Source organism: Micromys minutus, assembly GCF_963924665.1.
Source record: "Micromys minutus genome assembly, chromosome: 2".
In the NCBI taxonomy this organism is placed as follows: Eukaryota; Metazoa; Chordata; class Mammalia; order Rodentia; family Muridae; genus Micromys; species Micromys minutus.
Genome location: NC_137971.1, coordinates 62,039,176 through 62,058,581, shown reverse-complemented (window position 1 = coordinate 62,058,581; position 19,406 = coordinate 62,039,176). Strand labels below are relative to the sequence as shown.

Here is a 19,406-nt window from a genome sequence, read left to right as displayed (position 1 = left end):
CAGGAAAGCAGAGAGAACATTCGAGTCACCCACACTTCCTCTTCAAGGAGTAACTATACCAGGTGAGGTGTTTTCAGGTTCCTTGGTGTGTCATCTGTCTAGAAGGCTGGGGAAATTAGCCAGCGGCTGCTGTGTGTATAGCAGAGATCAGGGTATAGAGTCTGGCAAGATAGCATCCAGGGAGTGCAGTGTGCTTGGCAGAAGTCAGGGTAGGGAGCTGGGAGCTCAGGATCCAGAGCACAGATTAGGATGTGAAGCTGGGAGAGCACAGGGTAAGGGCTACTGTGTGCTTGGCACAGATCAGAGTGTAAAGCTGGGAGGTCATCGGCTAGGGGCTGCCGGCTGCTTGGCAGTGATTACAGTATAGATCTGGGAGGAGACCAGGCTAAGGAGTGCTTATACTTGGCAGAGGCTGCAGTGCGGGTGTGTAAGAGCCAAGCCCACACCAAGGGCAGTGGTGTCACATAGTGTGGACCTCTGTGCACATGATGAGTTGCAGAGAGATTATGAGCAGAACAGAAACATGGACCCCTCGGGATCCAAGAATGTATGTGTGGGTTGTGGAGGTGCTGTGGGTATGACTGAAGTATAGGTACGCTGGTTCTAAGGCTCTTGTGGTTTCCAAGCCTGGTGAGAATGAGATTAGTCAACACCAAAGGAGGAAGGTGCACAAAAGAGACAGGTCGAGAGTATCAGGAGGATTTTAGGATCCGCACTGACAGCAGCAGGCAGCCTGGGGTGCTCTGTGTTGCAGAAGCTACATGATTTGATATTGCATCTGAATGGAGGTCAGAGTCAGCCTACAGGTGACCTTCAGAGCAGTGGTGAAGCACAGGCATCTGAGGGTGGTGCTCCTGTCTAACCTATGCAGGTTTTCAGGCTAAGGTAAATAATGCCCACAACTAGAGAGTCCTCCTAGAGCATTGCCCAGTAGTCAGGGTAAAGCTGACAGATGTGAGCTGCAGAGAAATGGTGGGACGTTTGGAGAAGAGAAGAGGTGCTCTCCGGTATGAGAAGACCTTGGTGCAGTAGGTGAAGTCATCCCCTACCTTGGCAAGGATAATACCTTTGGGGCTGTTAATTTCAAATAAGGGGAAAGGGGGTTTTGGAAAGGGGGCTTTGCAGATAACCAGGTGATGTACCATGAGCCAGATCCCGACATGCTGTGGTTGTGTGCAGGGGAATTAGGAGGAGAAAGTCCAGAGAAAGTGGCCTGGCAAAGAGACACTGCAGAGCAAGGCAGAGTTCTATGAGAGATGTGCATGTGGAGAGTCTTTTGTATCCTGAGGTTCTGTGTATGGAAGCAAGGCTGGCTGTTGGAGATCCACCAGGACGGCATCACTCAGATCCGGGCAGAGCGCTGACTTTAAGTCTACTCAGCTTTTCACATCTGGTGCCTTAGACAGGGTCTGGTTCCACTAAGCGTTGGTCTCCTTGAAGCAGAAACTTTGGTCTCTTTGGAACATCAGTTGTGTCAGATGGTGCTTTGTGGGGCACACGTGTGAAGGAGTGTTTTCCTGAAGTGGACACAAGTGAAAGGATGTCCTGCTGAAGTCGACCCATGAAGGGACATTTCACTGACGCAGACTTGGGTGAAAGACTAAGCCAGACTCAGGAAGGAACATCTGATTGAAGCAGACACAGGAGAAAGGATGCTCTGCAAAAGCAAGCACGTGAAAGGACATATAGTAAAAGACTCTTCGCTAATGCCAAGCATGTATTCTTCCACCTTACGCCGCGTGCTTGAGCTCCATGTGTCAGGACTCCATAGAGAGAAACGTACCAAAAAGTTTCTGGTGGTGTGCTGTGGTTTCTTGTCGCTTCTGCTGCGGACTTGGGAGGATTGGCAAAGTGATGTCAGCTGAGACAGACTACGTGGTGAGGCATGACCCATGGAAAACATGTGATGTTTGGAGGGTATACATAGTCGGCAGACTGTGAGGGGAGCTTGAGGTTTGCTTATGGAGCTAGCTGTGCAAAGCCTGTTGGTCTCATATCTTCGCTTTGCTGAGAACTTTTCCTGGAGTTCCTGTTGGCCCTGGTCATTCCTGCTAACTAGTGCCAATTCAGCTGACGCCTGGCTGTTCATGCTAAGTCATGTCACCGCTGCTGCTATCCCAACACTACTGAAGTGAACAGGCTGGTGTATCCATGAAGTGTTTGTGAGTGGATCGAGCTGCTGCTGCTGACCTATGAACCAATCTGCTGATTTTTCTGACAACATAGATAGGAGTTGCTCCAAAGAACCATTTCTGAACGGGTCTACTTCTTCCTGTATTCTTTCTTTTCCACTACCTTTGGGGAGTGGTGGGCTAAAAGAGAGGTTAAAGCATTTTTAAGAACCATTATTAAAAGTAGGCTTTGAAAAAAACATTAAAGTTACCTTTCCTGATGAGCAAAGCCTGAATCCTGATACTAGCTCCCGCCTTCCTGTAGAGCTGGATAGGAAAAAGCAGGCTGCCTGGACCAGGACAGAGATGTGTCAGCCATCATCCAAAATGACTTGTTTTTAATGTCATCCGTATGCACAGGCCAGGGCAGCTGGACAGACTTAGTACAAAGGTTGAGTTAGGACCTAAAGAAGAAGATATATTTGCAATGCAGATAGACAGACCCACACAGGGTCATGGGCTCAGAGGTGATGGGAGCAGCCTGGTAAGCCTAGCTCAATGCTATCTTCTAAGCAGACAAGAGTCTGCATTTCCAAGGATTCAAGCACTGGGGCTTGTACAAGCTGGGAATCTGCTGAAGTTAAAATCTTAAACATCTAACTAGTATAAACATTAAATGGTGTGTCTGTGGCAATGGTTGGCAATTGGGAGATATTTTCACATCATAATTCCCATTTCTCGGACAAGGGATGTAGGTCAGTACAGTACTTGTCTACATGCACAAAGTCTTGGGTTCCAGCCCCAGTACCACATACAACTCGGGGTGGTGGTGTGCGCTTATAATTCCAGCACTCAGGAAGTTGAGGCAAGAGGTTCAGACGTTCAAGGTTACATCCACCTACATACTTACTGAGGCCTGCCTGGAATATATGAGACCCTGTCTGAAAGAGGGAAGGAGGGAAGAACAGAGGGACGGGGGGGGGGACGGGGGGGAAGACTGGAAATTGGACTGACTGCAAGAACTGGCATCTGTAAGAAGATACATATGCTGGCACACAGAGCCAAGGTACAGGGAAGCTAAAACATCTGTACCAAAGTTCTGTTGGAGACTGTCCTCAGCAGGAGAGTCCCTTCTTTTCTATTCATCCTTGGTACCAGTGGCAAAGTCCTAATGTCAATCTAAGAGCTCAGAAATGTTACTCTAGGCTCCAGGGCTTACGTGAAGGGGTCTTTCCTTAGCTTGCTGTCAGAACAGCTATAAATAAGTGTCTGGCTGTTTTGGCTAGAAAGCCTTGTGACCCCCCTCCCCTGGGATACCCTGGAACTAGCTCAGGCTCATGGTCCACAGACCCGACCAGGCTGCTTGAGGTGTGACAGCATCCCAGAGGGCCACACTGACTTTTGAAAATGAGGAGACGGCATATAAAATAGGACTTTGCAGGCAGCCTGGGACAGGAGCTGTTTAAAGTGCCTGGTTCGGCTGCTCTGCAGCAGGGTGTGCTCTGCAGCTAGCTCCCGCCCCTTTACTCCTGCTTTCTGCTCTGGAACATAAGCAGACTCTGCCCTCAGTGGAGTTTCTATTAGAAAGGCCAAGGGTGTAGCTGAACTGAGCTTGAGTCCCTGGAAGGAAGACAGGTCCTGGGAGAGGGGCCAGCGCCAAAACCAAAGAGAGGGTGGGCACGCAGCTGAGCCCTGCTGGAAGTGTGATCTCATCCTGGGTTGAAACCCTGGCTCCCCTGCCAGTGCAGTACATCTTGAAAAGGCACAAATGTTTTCTGCTTCTTGTAATCCACTTCTTGCAAATATCAGTGCTCTGGAAGAAAGATTTATTTTAATAATGTGAGTTTTAGGGGGTTTTTTTCCCTGTGGTTAATGTTGTTTTATTACTCTATATTCTTTGCCAGAAAGTGCATTTTAAGAGTTTCAATTCAAAATTAAATATGACCTCAGTGTTTTAAAATACAATTACATTAACTGTCCATTTAATAGTTGCTTAAGATTGTTTGGCCACTAATGCATACTCAATATACTTGTGTGATGTTAAATACAGTATTTTTTACTCCACTGACCAGCTAACATGACCAGCTAACATGTCCCAGCTGCAGCAGTTCACTGGAGAAACTAGGGCTTTCTCCAAAGTGAGCAATGGAGTGTTGTCCAGTGGAAAAGTGTTGTGCTATTATGTAGTGCACGATGGGCTTCTCTGTGAAAATGCCACAGTGTTTGATAATAGGGAACTATCTATTATTTATTTAGAACTGTACAAACCAATTTACAAGTCAGGTAATTTGGTGGCAGGATTATTTATTAATGAGCCCAGTACACGAGTTAATGGGGCTAAACCCTTTGGAGGTCAATCCTCATCTAATGCCTCTTGGAGAATAAAAGAGGTCTGGTCTTCAGCATATTTAGTTACTGTTTTAAATTTTAAGTCAGATACTTCACTAAAACGAACAGTTTCCCCCCCTCTGAACAGCATGACGGCTGAGAGTTAGCCTCTCAGCTACATGGTGGTCTAGTCCAGGAATTGAATCGGGGTAATATGCTTTAGCCGTGTTAACATCAAATGCATTCTTCTGGATTGTGGGCTCAGGGGAAGATGCCTGTTCCTTAACAAAGGTGGCAGGCACCTCTACCTGCTTGGGAGAGGAAGACATGCCAAAAAGGAACCTGGCTTCCTAGCCCTCCTGGCCCTTCTTTCTTCCCTGGGCTGGAGTAGATCCTGCCACCATGTTCAGGTGCTTTGCCTCTAGCTATCTCCACCCATTTTCCCCTATGTCCCACACTCCCAGCAGGAGTGGAATGATATGCTGTTCTGTGCCAGCAATGGGCTTCTTCTTTATGGTCCTCATATTCTTCTCTGACCTAGAAAAGCTGATGCCTTCAGAGCAAGGCTGCTGCAAGCCAGAGGTAGTAACATGCTTCTCCCAAGTAGGATCACTTCAGTCTTCCTCTGGTAATGGCTCAGTGGATTCCTCTTGCAAGACTAAGAATCATGTTGAAAAACGGAGGCTGTGGCAATGTGGCCTTCATCTGCGACCTTTGTAACCGATGGGATTCAACACTTTCTGTGCTTACAGGAGGATAAGGCTCAAGGCTTTGCTCTTAGCTGTTGACTTTCGGCTTGTTTGTTTGTTTTCCACATTGTGCAGTCCTTGGGGATGATCAGACATAAGGGAAATCCCCCTTCGTCTTATGACTTCAAACCTAGACCATTTCCAGGCTCTAGGTATAGAGTCCATTGAAGGGAATGAAATTGAATGTAAGGCCTATACCCAGACCTCAGCAAACCCTGTTATTCTACAACCTGCAAGCAAGTCTGAGAAGGCTGAGAGATGCAACTTCTACTTTCTAGAAAATACCTGGTTATTCTCATTACAGAATGGTTCTCAGCAAATTATTCACTGGAGAAATGGAACCTGAAAACAGGTGCTTTGGGTGCATGTGGTATGATGTATTTCTTTAACAACTTTGCACCTTCACAAGGTATTTATTCATTAGACAAATATTGTATGTCAAAACTATGCTATATGAATCAACAGGGCTGAGTCTGCTCTCCAGATATTGTCTTGGTGGAGTATTCATGGGTTGGCTTCTTTATAAAGCTCTAATTTGCCATGTTGTTATGTCTTGTAATCTGGGCCTTACTGCTGGGTGTTCAAAAAATTGAAAAGGTGATAGGATTGTGGCATTTTGAGAATAGGCCTATCCTGTGACCTTTCCTAGGGCGATGTCAGCAAACATATGTGCTCCTCAGATAGGCCACCAAGAACAGGCCAAAGAAACACTTCCAACCAAGTCTAGTTTGGTGAACATGAGTTTATCATAGTACCCCAGAGAGAGATGAAAAAACTCTGTAATAACAGCATCACCAAAAATTCAACTCCAGAATGGATTACAATGCAGAGCTCTATCTCTGAAGCTTCCTGTCCACCTTATAGGCATCTCCATTAAAGAGTCTCCTCCATTTCCCAGTGTTTACTACCTATAAGCCCAAGAAGAAGCCTCAAGGATCTGCTTTCTCAGCTTCTTGTGCCTTGTAAGTTTCATGAGCTTCCCTAGTCTTAAGGAGCCTCCTTCCTTTCAGGAGAGGTTGTTTTTTGTTTTTAATTCAGAGAAAACATCTACACAGCAAGACCTCTTTCTTACTTGTGTAAAGGAATATTATGTCCTATGGACAAGTCACCAAATAGCTTTTAATCACATGCCTGGCATATCCTAAGCCTTGATAATAAGCAATGGATCTAGACAGAGAGTTTGCCCTGGGTTGTTTTCCTAGGTTCAATGAGACCTAGTCTTTAAAGGACCCTGCTTTCCCAAGGCTACTTTTTTTGGTAGTCATATGATATGAACAGGCTTGCCACTAGGACATTCCAGTCAGTCAGCTTGCCTGTTAACAATGTAGAGAGCCAGAATATAAGATCACATGACACTAAAACAGCTACCCTTTACCTCTCTGGACAAACAGTCTTGAGGTTTTCCCGACTTCTGCTATTTATTCTTATCTCTCAACTCTTGATTCTATGGAAAGCAGAGGCCCCACTACCAGGGGATTCATTATCCAGCCCTTAATATATATTCCAGAGCATCACCTAGATGTCCTTGCAAATCTTTAAGAGCATAGACCAGTTAGTCCACAGCACATAACAGTCTTATGCACTTTCATGCTGCCTCATAAGCAGATATTGACTGCCCTTATTACAACATGTGGAGAAAGGGAAAAAGGAAGTGATTTATTTACACTAAGGGCTGTGTGCACTCTGGAACTAGGTAGAATAAGGCCAGGGTGTAGTTCTTGGAAGCCCCAGAAGATGAAACTATGGGTGTGTAAAGTTTAGTCCAACGAAGAAAGCAGAAGATGGAGGATGTTCCCAGCAAGTGGCTCTTTTTGAAGCTATGAGTGCCACAATGAAGCCAGTCAGCAGGGAAGATGCAAGTGGTTGACCAGATGCCCCATTTAAGATCCCTGAAAAGATAAGATAGTATAAGCTCTTGGTGTAGTCAGTCCACACACTGATCTTCCTTCTTCAAGGGCTGGGAAAGAGAATTGTTACCCAGGCCTAAAAAGTCCTTTGGGAAACACCATTTTAGAAATCCCAGCAATGTGGTGAGCCAGTGGATGACTCTTGCATTTTTACAGATGTGTAAGCATTTTTATTTTAAGAAGCTAAATTAAACTGTGAGAGAGGCAAGTACCTTCTGTGGCTAGAACGTTAAAAAGCCTCTCTGTTAAAATGCTGCTTGGCGGAAGGAAGCAAAGGCAACATAGACGTGAGGCTATTTGAACTCTTTATTTGCCACATTTACAATATTAATAACAGTGTTTCCAGAAGTTGTCACATCAAGTAAAAGATCTTCATTCCAGGCTGTCTTTGGGGGCCAAATTGAGACTGGATGCATGCATTTAATAAATTGTAGTCTCAAGTAGTCATTTTTGTAAATAATTAGTTTCAGCGAAAGAATAAGTTAGCATATTGTATGCGTCTAATGTTGCAGGCACACATACAGCAAACTTTGCTATTAATCAAGAGTCGAGCACTGCAAGTGGGGTCTCATACATAATGAATTGTGCTTAAGCCTCATGGGTTTCTTGATAGAAAAATAAAAGAAAACACAAGTGTAGTCAGCTTTTGAATAAAATTTAACTAGATTGCTCTGCATCCTATAATTGTTTTGGAATCATTAGGGACCTGATCATTCATCTGTAGTTTTAGGGTGTTTTTATCTTCATCTGTCAAATGGTAGAGACTTTTAATGATATGTTAAAGTGTTGATAAAATAGAATTTTTCTTTTAATGACTTACATTAAAAGGTATAAAGGTATATATAGCCTTTTAAAGGATAATCTAATTGCTTTCGTGTAGTATTTAAACTGTCTTTACAATATGGTTTTAATTACTGATGTGTTTTAAGACATAAGTATCTTATGGGGAGGAGTTTAAAATTTACATAAACTTTTCTTCTTTTTTTTTTTTTAAGATGTTTTAAAACACCATACTAAATTCTTTTGTGGTTTTATTTAGGATCTGGAATTTATTCAAGCCTCAGATTTTGAGTTGTTTGAGATAAAGTCTTGTTATATAACTCAGGTTGACCTTGAACTCGGGATCCTTCTGCCTCACTTATCTTAATGAGCCTAAAATTTTGAAGGATTGGTGTGCTCATGAAAAATTGATACCCAGCTTTAGCAGCATTCTTTTTACCATCCAAAGCAATTAAATGGAAAGTTGCTAAACTTCATACTGTCTCCCTCATACTCTTGACCCTTGAACAGATATCATTTGATGGTTTCTGGTGGTATTATAAAAATAGAACTCGTGTCAGGGACAAAGGGGCCATGAGCTGCACAGGAACAGCTCAATGATGTACTGCCGAGTGGATGTCGGGACCGTCTGCAGTAGGTAAGGGGAGTTGTCACTGCCTTTCCTGTAGGCTGTCGAGTTTCTGTCCTTCTTCTAGAGTGGCTGCTTTTGTTGCCTGTTGGTCTGTCTGGCATGATTGGAAGCCTCCATTGGGTGAGTGTGCTTTTTTGAAAGTATGAGCTCGGTTGGTCATCTTCCTGATGCTGTGATAAAACACCCAGGATTCAGAATTTTTAAAGAAGAGATGTTTATTTGGACCATGTTTTCAGTTTGTGGTCACTTAGCCCCTATTGTCTCAGACCTCTGTGCAACAGAACATCATGGTAGTAACATGTGTTTAAGAAGGCTGCTCATCTCCATGCCATTGGGAGAAAGAAAGGAGGGGCCATGACTCCAGTATCACTTTCAAGAGCACACCCAGTGACTAACTTCTTCCAATTAGACCTCATCAAAAGATTCTGATACCTCCTGTTGGACCATAGGCTGATGATCAATCCTTTAACCCAGGCTTTTGGAGGACACTTCAGAACCGAACCATAGCAGGTACCAAAACAAGGCTCTTAAATGTCATTTAGAAACTCTCTTGTTACGCATGGTGTGTATTCTTGTCTTAAAATACTAACTAGCATTTTATACATGCTAAAATCCATCCATCCCCGTTTCGTACTTTTTTGTCCTACTTTACTTTCTGTAGCTGTAATAAAACCCTGACGTAACCAGGGGAAGAGGAAAGGGTTGGTTTGGCTTACACTTCTACATCACATACCAACCTGAAAGAAATCAGGGCAGGAGCTCAAGCAGGAACCTGGAGGTAGGGGCTGAAGCAGAGGCCATGAAGAGTGCTGCTTCCCAGCTTAGTTACCCTGAATTGCTCAGCCTGTGTCCTTAGATTGTCCAGGACCACCTGCCCAAGGGTGGCACCATGCACAGAGAGCTGGGCTCCCTCATACCTATAGTTCATCAAGAAAATACTGTATACTCTTGCTGCAAGGCTAGTCAGATGGAGACAGCCCCACAGCTGAGATCCCCTCTTCTCGGGTATGTATTAACTTGACGAAAAGTAATTGCAACACTTACTTTTATTATCCTTATCTTTCATTGTAGGAAATGCTGTCCTTTGGGTGAGTGGATAGGAAATCTGTGACAGCAGCTCATGTGTGTACTCAGGTCATTACCACAGCCCTGTGAGTGTTGCTGAGCGGTGTGATCCAGTACAATAGTGGGTTCATACTGGTGGGCCTTTGTTCTTCACTTCCGCCTCAGCTTCTTTGTTGAGGTTGTTCTTTCTTATCATTAGCATCAGCTCTTTAACTCCCCCTTTTCTATTCTATATCCTAAAGCCCCTCTGGAAACGTGGACTGTCAGATCTGCATGTGAACGTTGCCTGGACAGCTTCAACCACCAGGCAGTGCCCGGGAGCCCTCCCTCATCATAGGTCCTTCATGAACCGGCAGGGGAGTGGAAAGTTCTTGGCAGCTCCCTTCAAACGTGGGGCTGTCTGAAAGGCGTTAGTGGGAGCCACTGCTGTTGCCCTGTGTGTCTCACCTTCACGTCCCCTCTATCTGCACAGTTGGCTACAGGTGCCCGAGGAAGGGGCCACCTACGTGAGCATTCTCCCCAGTAAGCCATCAATAGGATCAGATCTTCACTGAGTTGGAATGGGAAGTTTAAAGGCTTAATTCAGTCTGTCTTTTTCTAAAAAGTGGTCTTTATTGATAGCAGGTTGCATAGTTTGTTTCTCGTCTTTAATCCTAAGCCCTGGAAGAAAAATGCCTGAGTTTTAGTGAGAAGGCATAATTAGATGCAGGACACATCCATCAAACACAAGCCACTCTGCTAGAGATCTTCTAAATTAGACATAATTGTGTGTGTGCCAGCACGGTGGAGCAAGTCTCCACACAGTGTTTGTAAAGTCACCTTTGCTGCCGTTGTACCTCAGTGAGCCTGTGAAGTCTGGAGCTCCATCCCAAAGTCCCAGAGGCTCCCCCTGCCCTCCACACCACACACTGGAAGCCAGAGAAGGCAAGGTATACTTGGCCTTGGCAGTGTTCCTCACCTGAGGCTGTCCAGTATGCCATGTGTAGCCTGAGCTCTCCTATTAAGAGCCCTGCCAGGAACTCCACACATTGCCACATGGCTTCCTCTAAACCTGGCTGAAGGACATGGCCTACATCAGTTCCTTTCCAGAGTATAGAGGAGCTCTGGTCTATACAGTTCCTTTTGTATGACCCCCTAGTGTCATAGTGAAAATCCCCAAAGCATAGATTGAAAAGTCATCTTTAAGGGGTGGGGAGAGGCTGGGTCACAGAGGAAACGGCGTAAGTATGTGATCTTGTCATTCTGCATCCTGATTGTCCCGTAGTAACACCCACCTTAGGCGTGACTGTCATTGCATGGTCCCACTACACGTGAATGACTCTAAAGAAGTCATAGCCTGTTTTCTTACATCGCATGGTGTTGAAAGCAAGCGCGTTTATTTTACTGTCTTGGGGAGGTAGAAGCCACTGAGAAATGAGCCTTTAGTGATTCTCTCCTCCAAGGGACTTCCTGAAACATCCCAAGATCCGTATTCCGAAGTCTCCCATGGGCTAGGCCATGTTTTAAATTATTGGGCGAATATGTACTCTGGGAAAGATGGGAGGAGGCAGTGACAGGTGTGCCCTTTATGTTCCCCTTGTAGCATGGCATACACATGTCATCACTTGGTAAAGAACGAGACCCCAGGCAAGGCTCCTGTGGGAGGCTATGGCTTTGCAGCACCTGCTGCGTGGAGCCTTGCTATCTCCGGTCTCCACTCAGTGGTTAACTGACTTGACAGGATTCAGAAGACAAGATGCACATGCCACACAGCACTGAGGCCATCTCCCGCAGTCTTGACTGAATCAATGTCTCATACCAATCTTGTGTTCTGTTCCTGATGGTGTCCATGTCCTGACATTCAAGCTTTACCCAGGAAGAACAGCTCTGCTCGTGTACTGCAAGTCTGGACCGGGGCTTGGAGCTCCTTTTCTTCACTGAGGGAAGAGCTGGTGAAGGTGATCCACACTGCCATGCACCATGGGTTGTCCTTTCTGAAAGCCAAGGAAGAGAAATGGGTCAAGGCCCTCACACAGACATCTATGGCAACACAGCTGCGTGTGGCCTATTCTGTGCTCTGAAATTCCAGGAGGCAGTATACTCTTGTCCTGGAATTACCAATAGTTGTTAGTTTCTTGAAGAAACCCTCAGAACAGGCTTAGATGACCTGAATGAACCTTTGGTGTGTTAAGATGCCTCATCCTCCATCCTCCCATGGCAGCTTAAGGAAGCACAGTCTCTTTTCAGCCCCCAGCCTTCTTCCAATGCCAAGCTTAAAAGCAAAAGGGGAGCTTTTATGTGTCCAGTCTTCACCACTCTATTCCTCCACAGGGAAAAATGACATGCTGACCCTGAGAGTTGGACTGAAGTCAACCACTGGGGTTGGAGCAAGTGTTTCCAAGGGATGCCAAGCACAGTGCTGAGCAGTTCTCCAGGGTTTTCATCTTGTTCAGGGCTGGTGCTGAGGGAACCAGGATGTAGTATTTAAAAGAGTGGGCCATGGAGCCCCTAATTATTAGAGTTTCAGGGTTCGTCAGCGGGGAGGCCTGGAGCAACTCCTCCATCATAAGAGCAGCCGTAAGCGCTGCTGTCACGCCATAGCTCTTCTCTGGACGAACAGCAGGGAAGGTTGGAGGAAGAGGGCAGGGCAAGAGGATAAATTTCATTTTATTGTAGAAATGGAAATTTGTGTCATGGCTTTAAAAATCTGGTTTTATGTGTGTGTTTAAAGCCATTCATTTTAAATGTAGCCCCATAAATCCTTGCTTCGGAATCAAAGCTGTTTAATTACATTTCACCCATGGCTAGTTATCTAGTACCGATGGAGGAAGAGTGAGAAAGAGAACCCCAGAGTGAATCAGAGGTGAGATCTTTAGCACACGCATAAAAAATCAATTTAAGATGAATTTTACCACTATAAAAATTTTTCACATATCCTTTTAAGAACGGGAAATGCTAAGAAACACAGCTTGCCCTCCGCAAGGTGGAGGGAAGGCCACCATGGGTAGCAGAGGCCCCCGAACAGTCACTGGGAAATGCAGAAACTCTAGATTCATGCTTTAAGATGCTCCCACACAGGGAACATTGATGTCCCTGAAAACTCCTATGTGCAGTGCCCATCGAATCTACACCAACCTGACCTGGGTCTTGAGGTACTAGTTGGTCATAGCTACCTGTCTTATCTCTACCTACTCCACCCACCCATCACTCGTGTTCTGTGAAGAGTTGGTACTTTGGTGCAGGACCAAAAGGCAAACCTTTCCTTCCTGTGTCTTTGGTTGAGGGTTTGTGCACATGGACATGAATTGTATTCACTGCCAGTACAAGTAAGTGGAGTGAACCCTGTAGATGACAGGCAACATCCTGGTCCCCTCAATCTGGAGTGACCTGCTTTCCTCCAGCAGACTCCACACCTTTCTCCCTAGGGACCAGGAGGGCAAAGTACATTATATGTTTCTCCATCTCTCCTTTTAGACATCCTTGATACGCCATCCACTTAGTGAGCTATGGAACCAGAATAGAATGACCGAGCATGCATCTCTAAAATTGAGTAATATCTAAGCCTGGCACGGCCGGAAGCTCTCCCTCCCGTGATCAGACATTGCTAATAGGAAAAGCAGTCAGGGCAATGAGACAGTTCCATCTCCACAGGAGACTCCCAAGAGAGGCCTGTAGTCTGCATGTGGAGTGAGCTGTCATCCCTGGGGCCCACCTGGGATATACAGGCAGCATCGGCTTGAACTGACACGGAACAGGGCTGAATGGGGGCCTTGTGTAGCAGCTTCAGAAAGGTCTGTGATAGCCACAGGTTTGGCCAGGCCAGGGCTTGGTTTATATATGTGGAGGTGGGGGTGCAGAAGACAGCCTTGGGTGTCATTCCTTGGATGTTGTCTATCCTTTGAGACTGGGTCTCTCACTGGCTTGGAACTCACCAAGCAGGCAGGGCTGTCTTTCCCTGCCCAGCACTGAGTGTGCACACATGCCATGAGTCCCAGTGTTTTCATCCAGACACCAAGAGTCGACCCTGGATGGCCGTGCTTGTGCATCAAGCTCACTTATGTCCCCAATCCCTCCAGGCCTGGCTGCTCCCTCAGCCATCCACTTCTGCCCCAGTGTCCTCATGGATTGTGGCTTTTTCATCCATCCATCCTCTGTTCCTTCCTTGGAGGCCTGAGTGTGTAGATGCTTCTGAGGCCTTTTCTGGGTGACTTCCTGCCCTCTCTGAAACCAGCACAAAGGAACCCTGCTGTGTATCCCACCCTGGAAGTATATTTGTTGGAAGATACAAGGACTTAGTGGAGACACAAAATCCCTGATCAAGACACTGTCCTGGGCAGTTAAGCCTGTTTGCAAGGTTCCTCCAGACATGTGTCACTGACCTGTGAGAGTCAAATCTGTAATACACAAACAAGGAGGGAGCTGTGCACACCTCATTTGTAAGATCTTTTCTTAAAGATCTCCCAACTCATGATGGGACACCCTGGCGTGGGCCTTCTCATCCTGCTTGCCCGACTCATCTTCCTGTGACTTGAGACCTTTCTGCCCTACCTCTGAGGTTTGGTCCTGCTGGGTTTCGCTGTAGTCTTTATCCAAAACTGACCCACAGTAGCTCTGATAACTCCAGTTGGTGGAACCCATCTTGGACTTTACTCAGTCAGCTTGACCTGGGCACTCCCAGGCCTCAGCTGCACCCCTAATAGCACCTGTGTAGGGCCAGGATGTCCATGTGTGGCGAAAGACCCATGGAGTGAATGAATGTGCCAACCTTCACCATACGTAGGAGCCACAGGAGACTGGTGAGATTAACCATCCAAGAAGTCTTTGCCCTCTACAGCATCCTGGTTTTTCCACCTTCCTGTGAGCGCTCTGACACTGGGCTGCCTGAGAAGTCCCAGCGAAGCTTTACCCTCCAGGCCCAGAAAGTCACGCGAAAGCATGCTGCAGTCTAGAGCCTGGAAATGCAGAGAAGCAGAAAAATCACCAAAGAAACCGGATCCAGTGTCTATGCCTCTTGGGTGCGGATCCCAGAAAATTGAAGCGAAAACCGAGTCTGCCATAAAACTCCAAGCTTGGAACCCAAAACATAAAAATGGCTTTCCTTTACAGCATGTGTTCTTAGCCTGTGAAGCACAACCGGGGCAGACCCAGCTGAGCATGAACAGTGGGCTCCATGTAGGGCCAAGTCAAGGCACAGAAGACGGCCCACTGCAGGAACAGTAAGAAACCATCCAAAGGTGCTGTGCATTATTTCAATTTTAAATTCCAGGATATCCACCAGAGGACAGGGACTGCAGAGTATGAGCAGGATGGTTTGTTACTAAAGGGCCTCTAGCTAGGCACCCAAGGCAGAAGAGGGGGCCAGCCTAATAGCCTGGAACACACGAGGTGACGTCACTTCACATCGGTGCTGGGGAATGTGGGTCTGTATACCCACAGGAGCTTCCAAAGGTGGAGCCCAAAGCCATCTGAGAAGGGATGCCCCTCTGCTATGGGGATTCAGGGTAACAGGTAGGACATGGATAACACAGTCTAATTACCCAGTGTTTAGGGGAAATGTTAGCGGCGCTTACCTGATGATGCTAACTTCCAAACTCAAACCGCAGACATGAGATATTCCTATGCGTCAGTTCTCTGGTTCCCATCCCCACACACTGTGCACGCAGAAGCTTGGAATGCATGATTTGGGCTCTCCCTGCACTTAATAAACCTGGGGATAGAAAACCAGACATGGGAGCTGCTGTGTCTTCCTGCCCAACATCCCTCAGTGACCATTTCTGTTATCTACAGTTCTCTGTGTGTCTGGCAGAGACACACACTGGGGAGTGGCTGGCAGCCTTCCCTATTACCTGCAGTAGGGATGCTTTTCACACATGTGGTCACTAAGCTTCTTATCCTTTCTGCAGCCCCACAGAGGCTCCAGCTAGTCCTGAGGTGCTCCGTGGGCCAGAGGAAGTGCCAGAGCCTCTGGTGCAGTGCACAGCCTGGCTGAAAGCCTATTTCCGTGAACCTGCAGCCGCAGAGGGGCTTCCTTTGCCTGCTCTCCATCACCCTGTGTTCCAGCAAGGTTGGTAACCACGCTGCCTTTGGGGAGCCTGACTTATTAACTATGGCTGACATCACAGCTCGTTGACTGACTACACAGGCTTGGAATTTTCACATCGTCTAAACACAGGCGGCATGCGGCCAAGCTGAAGGCCGTAGGCTAAGAGCTCATGACCCCGCCTATTCCAAGCGGTTATGTTAGTTTTGGCACATGGTCACATAATTCTTGGCAAAAGCAGTAAAAATGATGCATGCAGATCAACTCTTGACTCTGGCTTGGCTAAAAGGTTTAAATAGGAACACATCTGAATGGCAGTAAATTCTTCAATAAGCTTATTGTTAACTTAAACTCTCTGCCTGCCAACGGCACAGAAAATGGGCCTTGTTTCTGGACAGTTAGCCACTGCTGTGAAGTTACTCGGTAACAGTGACTTCAGAGGCCACGCCACCACTGCATTTTCCAACTTATCACAGATATGTTCTGAAGGATGAGTTTAAAATGCATTGCTTAAGTAGAGCTTTCTTAGGACACGTAAAGCCTCCCGGTCACCTAAGAAAATATCACAATTCCTATTTGGAACTGTTCAGCACAGAAATTAATTACTACAGCTAAGATCATTCTAGGTCTATAGCAGAAATTTATTCTTCATAGTGACTTTTATAAGAAATCACTTAATATAAATTATATATATATATATATTCATATTCAGACAGATGCATAGAAATACATATGTCTCCTTAAGGGGCGGGGGAACTGCGATTATTAACTAAGGTAAATTTAAAACCTTGAGGTTCAGAGTGATGTTTACTAAGTATAATTTGAAGGTGCTTAAATTATGCCTGGTTTTCTGTTTACACTTGAAAAATGAAGTTGATTTTAAAAAGCACACACACACATGCAAGGTCAAAAGCCCTCTGAGGTCAGACAGACTGATGCCAGACCAGAAGGAAGGGGTAAAACAGGGGACCTATTTTATGCAAATAAACCAAAGGACAGCTGGAATGAATGGGCACCTTGTTCATTCCTGTGTTACTGTGTTCTCAGAAGGCTATTCTCAGCAGGGGTGCCAGAATGTGTTAAGGGGTCTCTGGGAGAGGTGGGCAGTTATCTGCAGGGCTCTGTGTGTGCAGTGACCACACCTTCATCTTCCACCCACTGGGAAAGAGAACTTGGCTGTGTGCCTGCCCACACTTCAAGTTTGCCTCTTAGCTGTGGCTCAGGCGACTGTGTGTAACTGTTGAGCACTTCCAGCTTCCCAGCATAGGGGACATGTGTTACTATGGAGTTCAAGGAAGTCAGAAGAGGAGGCAGACTCTTCCAACCCCATCCACAACATGGCACTGGGGTTAGTGTCTGAACAGGAGAGAGCCGGGGGCTGGGGGTAAGAGGGAGAGAGAGAGTCAGCAAGCCACCCTTCTCTTAGGCCTACTGAGGACATCCAATAAGGTTCAGGGTTTCAGAATAAAAACTATCTACAAAAGCAAAGATGTCTGTATAATCCCCATGAAGTAGTAGATGAGGTATGAGCCTGTAAAGTCCTAACCTTTGCCTAATATTGGTTATGTGGCTTCAGGAAAACTGTAGAGGCCAAAATTGTAAGGAAATAATTCACTTTTGGGCAAGCCAGACAGTGGGGCCTGCTGGCCTGGTGCTGCCAGGGTCCAAAGAAAAGCTTGGCTTTACACAGACTAGGCCAGACCTGGAGAACCTGTGATGTGTGTCATCTCCTGGACGGGGGAGGGTAACAACCAGGAGTGGCATTAGAACAGCCAGGCATTCCTCCGCAGCAACAGATCCATTCTGGAGCCCTTTCACCCCCTCTGCTGCTCCTGTGCATGTCAGTGGGCTCCCGTTTGAGGTACCAGACACACAGAGTTCCCAGGCATGTCCCCAGCACTTCTGGAGCCCACACCAGGCTCACACTGAGGCCCTATGCCAGTACTTCTTTGTGGTTGTTTGGAATTACAGATAGACAGATAGATAGATAGATAGATAGATAGATAGATAGATAGGTAGGTAGGTAGGTAGGTAGGTAGGTAGGTAGGTAGGTAGATAGATAGATAGATAGATAGATAGATAGATAGATAGGAAGGTAGGTAGATAGATGATAGATAGATAGATAGATAGATAGATAGATAGATAGATAGATAGGAAGGAAGGTAGGTAGATGATAGATAGATAGATAGATAGATAGATAGATAGGAAGGTAGGTAGATGATAGATAGATAGATAGATAGATAGATAGATAGATAGATAGATAGATAGATAGATAGATATTCTCCCCATCAGAATAAGGTGGAGCCATGGGCTGCCCCCAGCTCTGCAGTACATGTGAGCACTTTCAGACAGACAAAAATATTAGGCAGAATTAGATAGAACTAGGCTTCTTACACACTCTTCTTCCTAGTGTGTTAGGAATTCTAAGACCCAGGCTGTTAGCTCCTAAGGTCACATAGACTAGGCCTGCCTCTCATAGTTAGTGACTTCTGGGGGAGGGGACAGGGTTTCCCACGCCCCAGCATGTGCAGGCCAGGTTTTTTCAATTTGGTGTAGTCATTTGCTCCTGGGCAAGGACCAGGTGTACAGATTTACAGTTTGAAGAAGGAGGGGGTAGGGTTGGTTAGGGTACCCTGGCTTACGTAGAATTAATTGGGTCTACTCCACATGTGTAAATGACCCACACACACACCGGCTTTGTCCAGTTTGCATCTTGTAATGCCAGGGAAGTAGAGAGCAGTACAGAAAGTCTCACAGAGAGCATCTTGGGAGATCTCAGTGTGGTCTGGAAGCTGAGGACCCTAGACCAGTCTGTTCAGCGCAAGAAGAAAGTGGACCCACTTTGATATGGAATTAATGCTTCCTTTGCCCGTTCCATTCTCTGTGTGTTTTTATTTCTGGATTTGTTTGATATGCTTTTACATATCTTTGGGGGGAGGTGTTGATTGTGGATTATTTTTGGTTTGTTTGTTTCCATTTTCTTCAAGATTTAGTTATGGTCTGTCCATTTTTAAAAGAAGAGGATTATGGGCTTGGAGAGATGGCTCTGAGGGAACAGTGCTTTCTGTCCAAGCCTGACTTCCTGAGACCAGATCCTGAGAGCCCATGTAAACAGTCTCAGGGAAGCACATTTACTATTCCAGTGTTTCATAACTTCTGATGAGACAGGAGAATTCTCAGAAGCTACTGAGCCAGTTAGTGTGCCCAGTGCCCTATACAATGTTGAAGGAAGGATGGAGGGAATCCTGCCTCACACAAGGTGGAAGCAAGAACCAACATTGCCTCTAATCTTGACACGTCCCATAGCATGCACTCACCCACAAACCTGTGCAATTATAAAATGTCCTGTGGCAGGAACTCACTAGAAGCATTCCACGGGAGGCATCCAACAGAGCTTCTGGGTCTCCAGACCCACTTTGGCCCTGACCATGTAGGGCTGGTTCTATGGACCACAGACTTCTCCTGCTCCTTAGTGTCAACAGATTTCTATATGCATTAGCTGCCCCTCCCTAGGAGACATCAGAGCCCCCATGGGCAAAAATATTCCATATTTGAGATTTAATGCTCTAAAAGAAACCATTGACCTAGCTCTGGGGAAGGGAGATAGCTCAGGGGTACAGTGCTTACCTGTGGCAAAGTGCTTGCCTGGCAAGGCTCTGAGTTCAGTCCCCAATAGTGCCAAAACAAACAAACCATAAACAAAGAGGAAATAGTTTTCAAGTCTTCTGACTCCTGAGTACTTTCGGAAGCTGTAACAATGCACACTGTTGAGCGGCCTGCTGCTTTTAATTGACAGGTGAAGTTCCGGGCAGTGTG

The 19,406-nt window shown here is 46.1% G+C and overlaps 1 protein-coding gene across 1 annotated transcript in view; it reads left to right on the top strand.

Moving 5' to 3' along the window:
• MGMT (O-6-methylguanine-DNA methyltransferase) overlaps positions 1-19,406 on the top strand; it is a 227,555-nt gene that overhangs the window by 171,031 nt on the left and 37,118 nt on the right. The window contains exon 3 of the mRNA XM_080911427.1: positions 15,454-15,614. Coding sequence (XP_080767553.1) covers positions 15,454-15,614 — 161 coding nt within the window. The remainder of the gene's footprint in view (positions 1-15,453; positions 15,615-19,406) is intronic.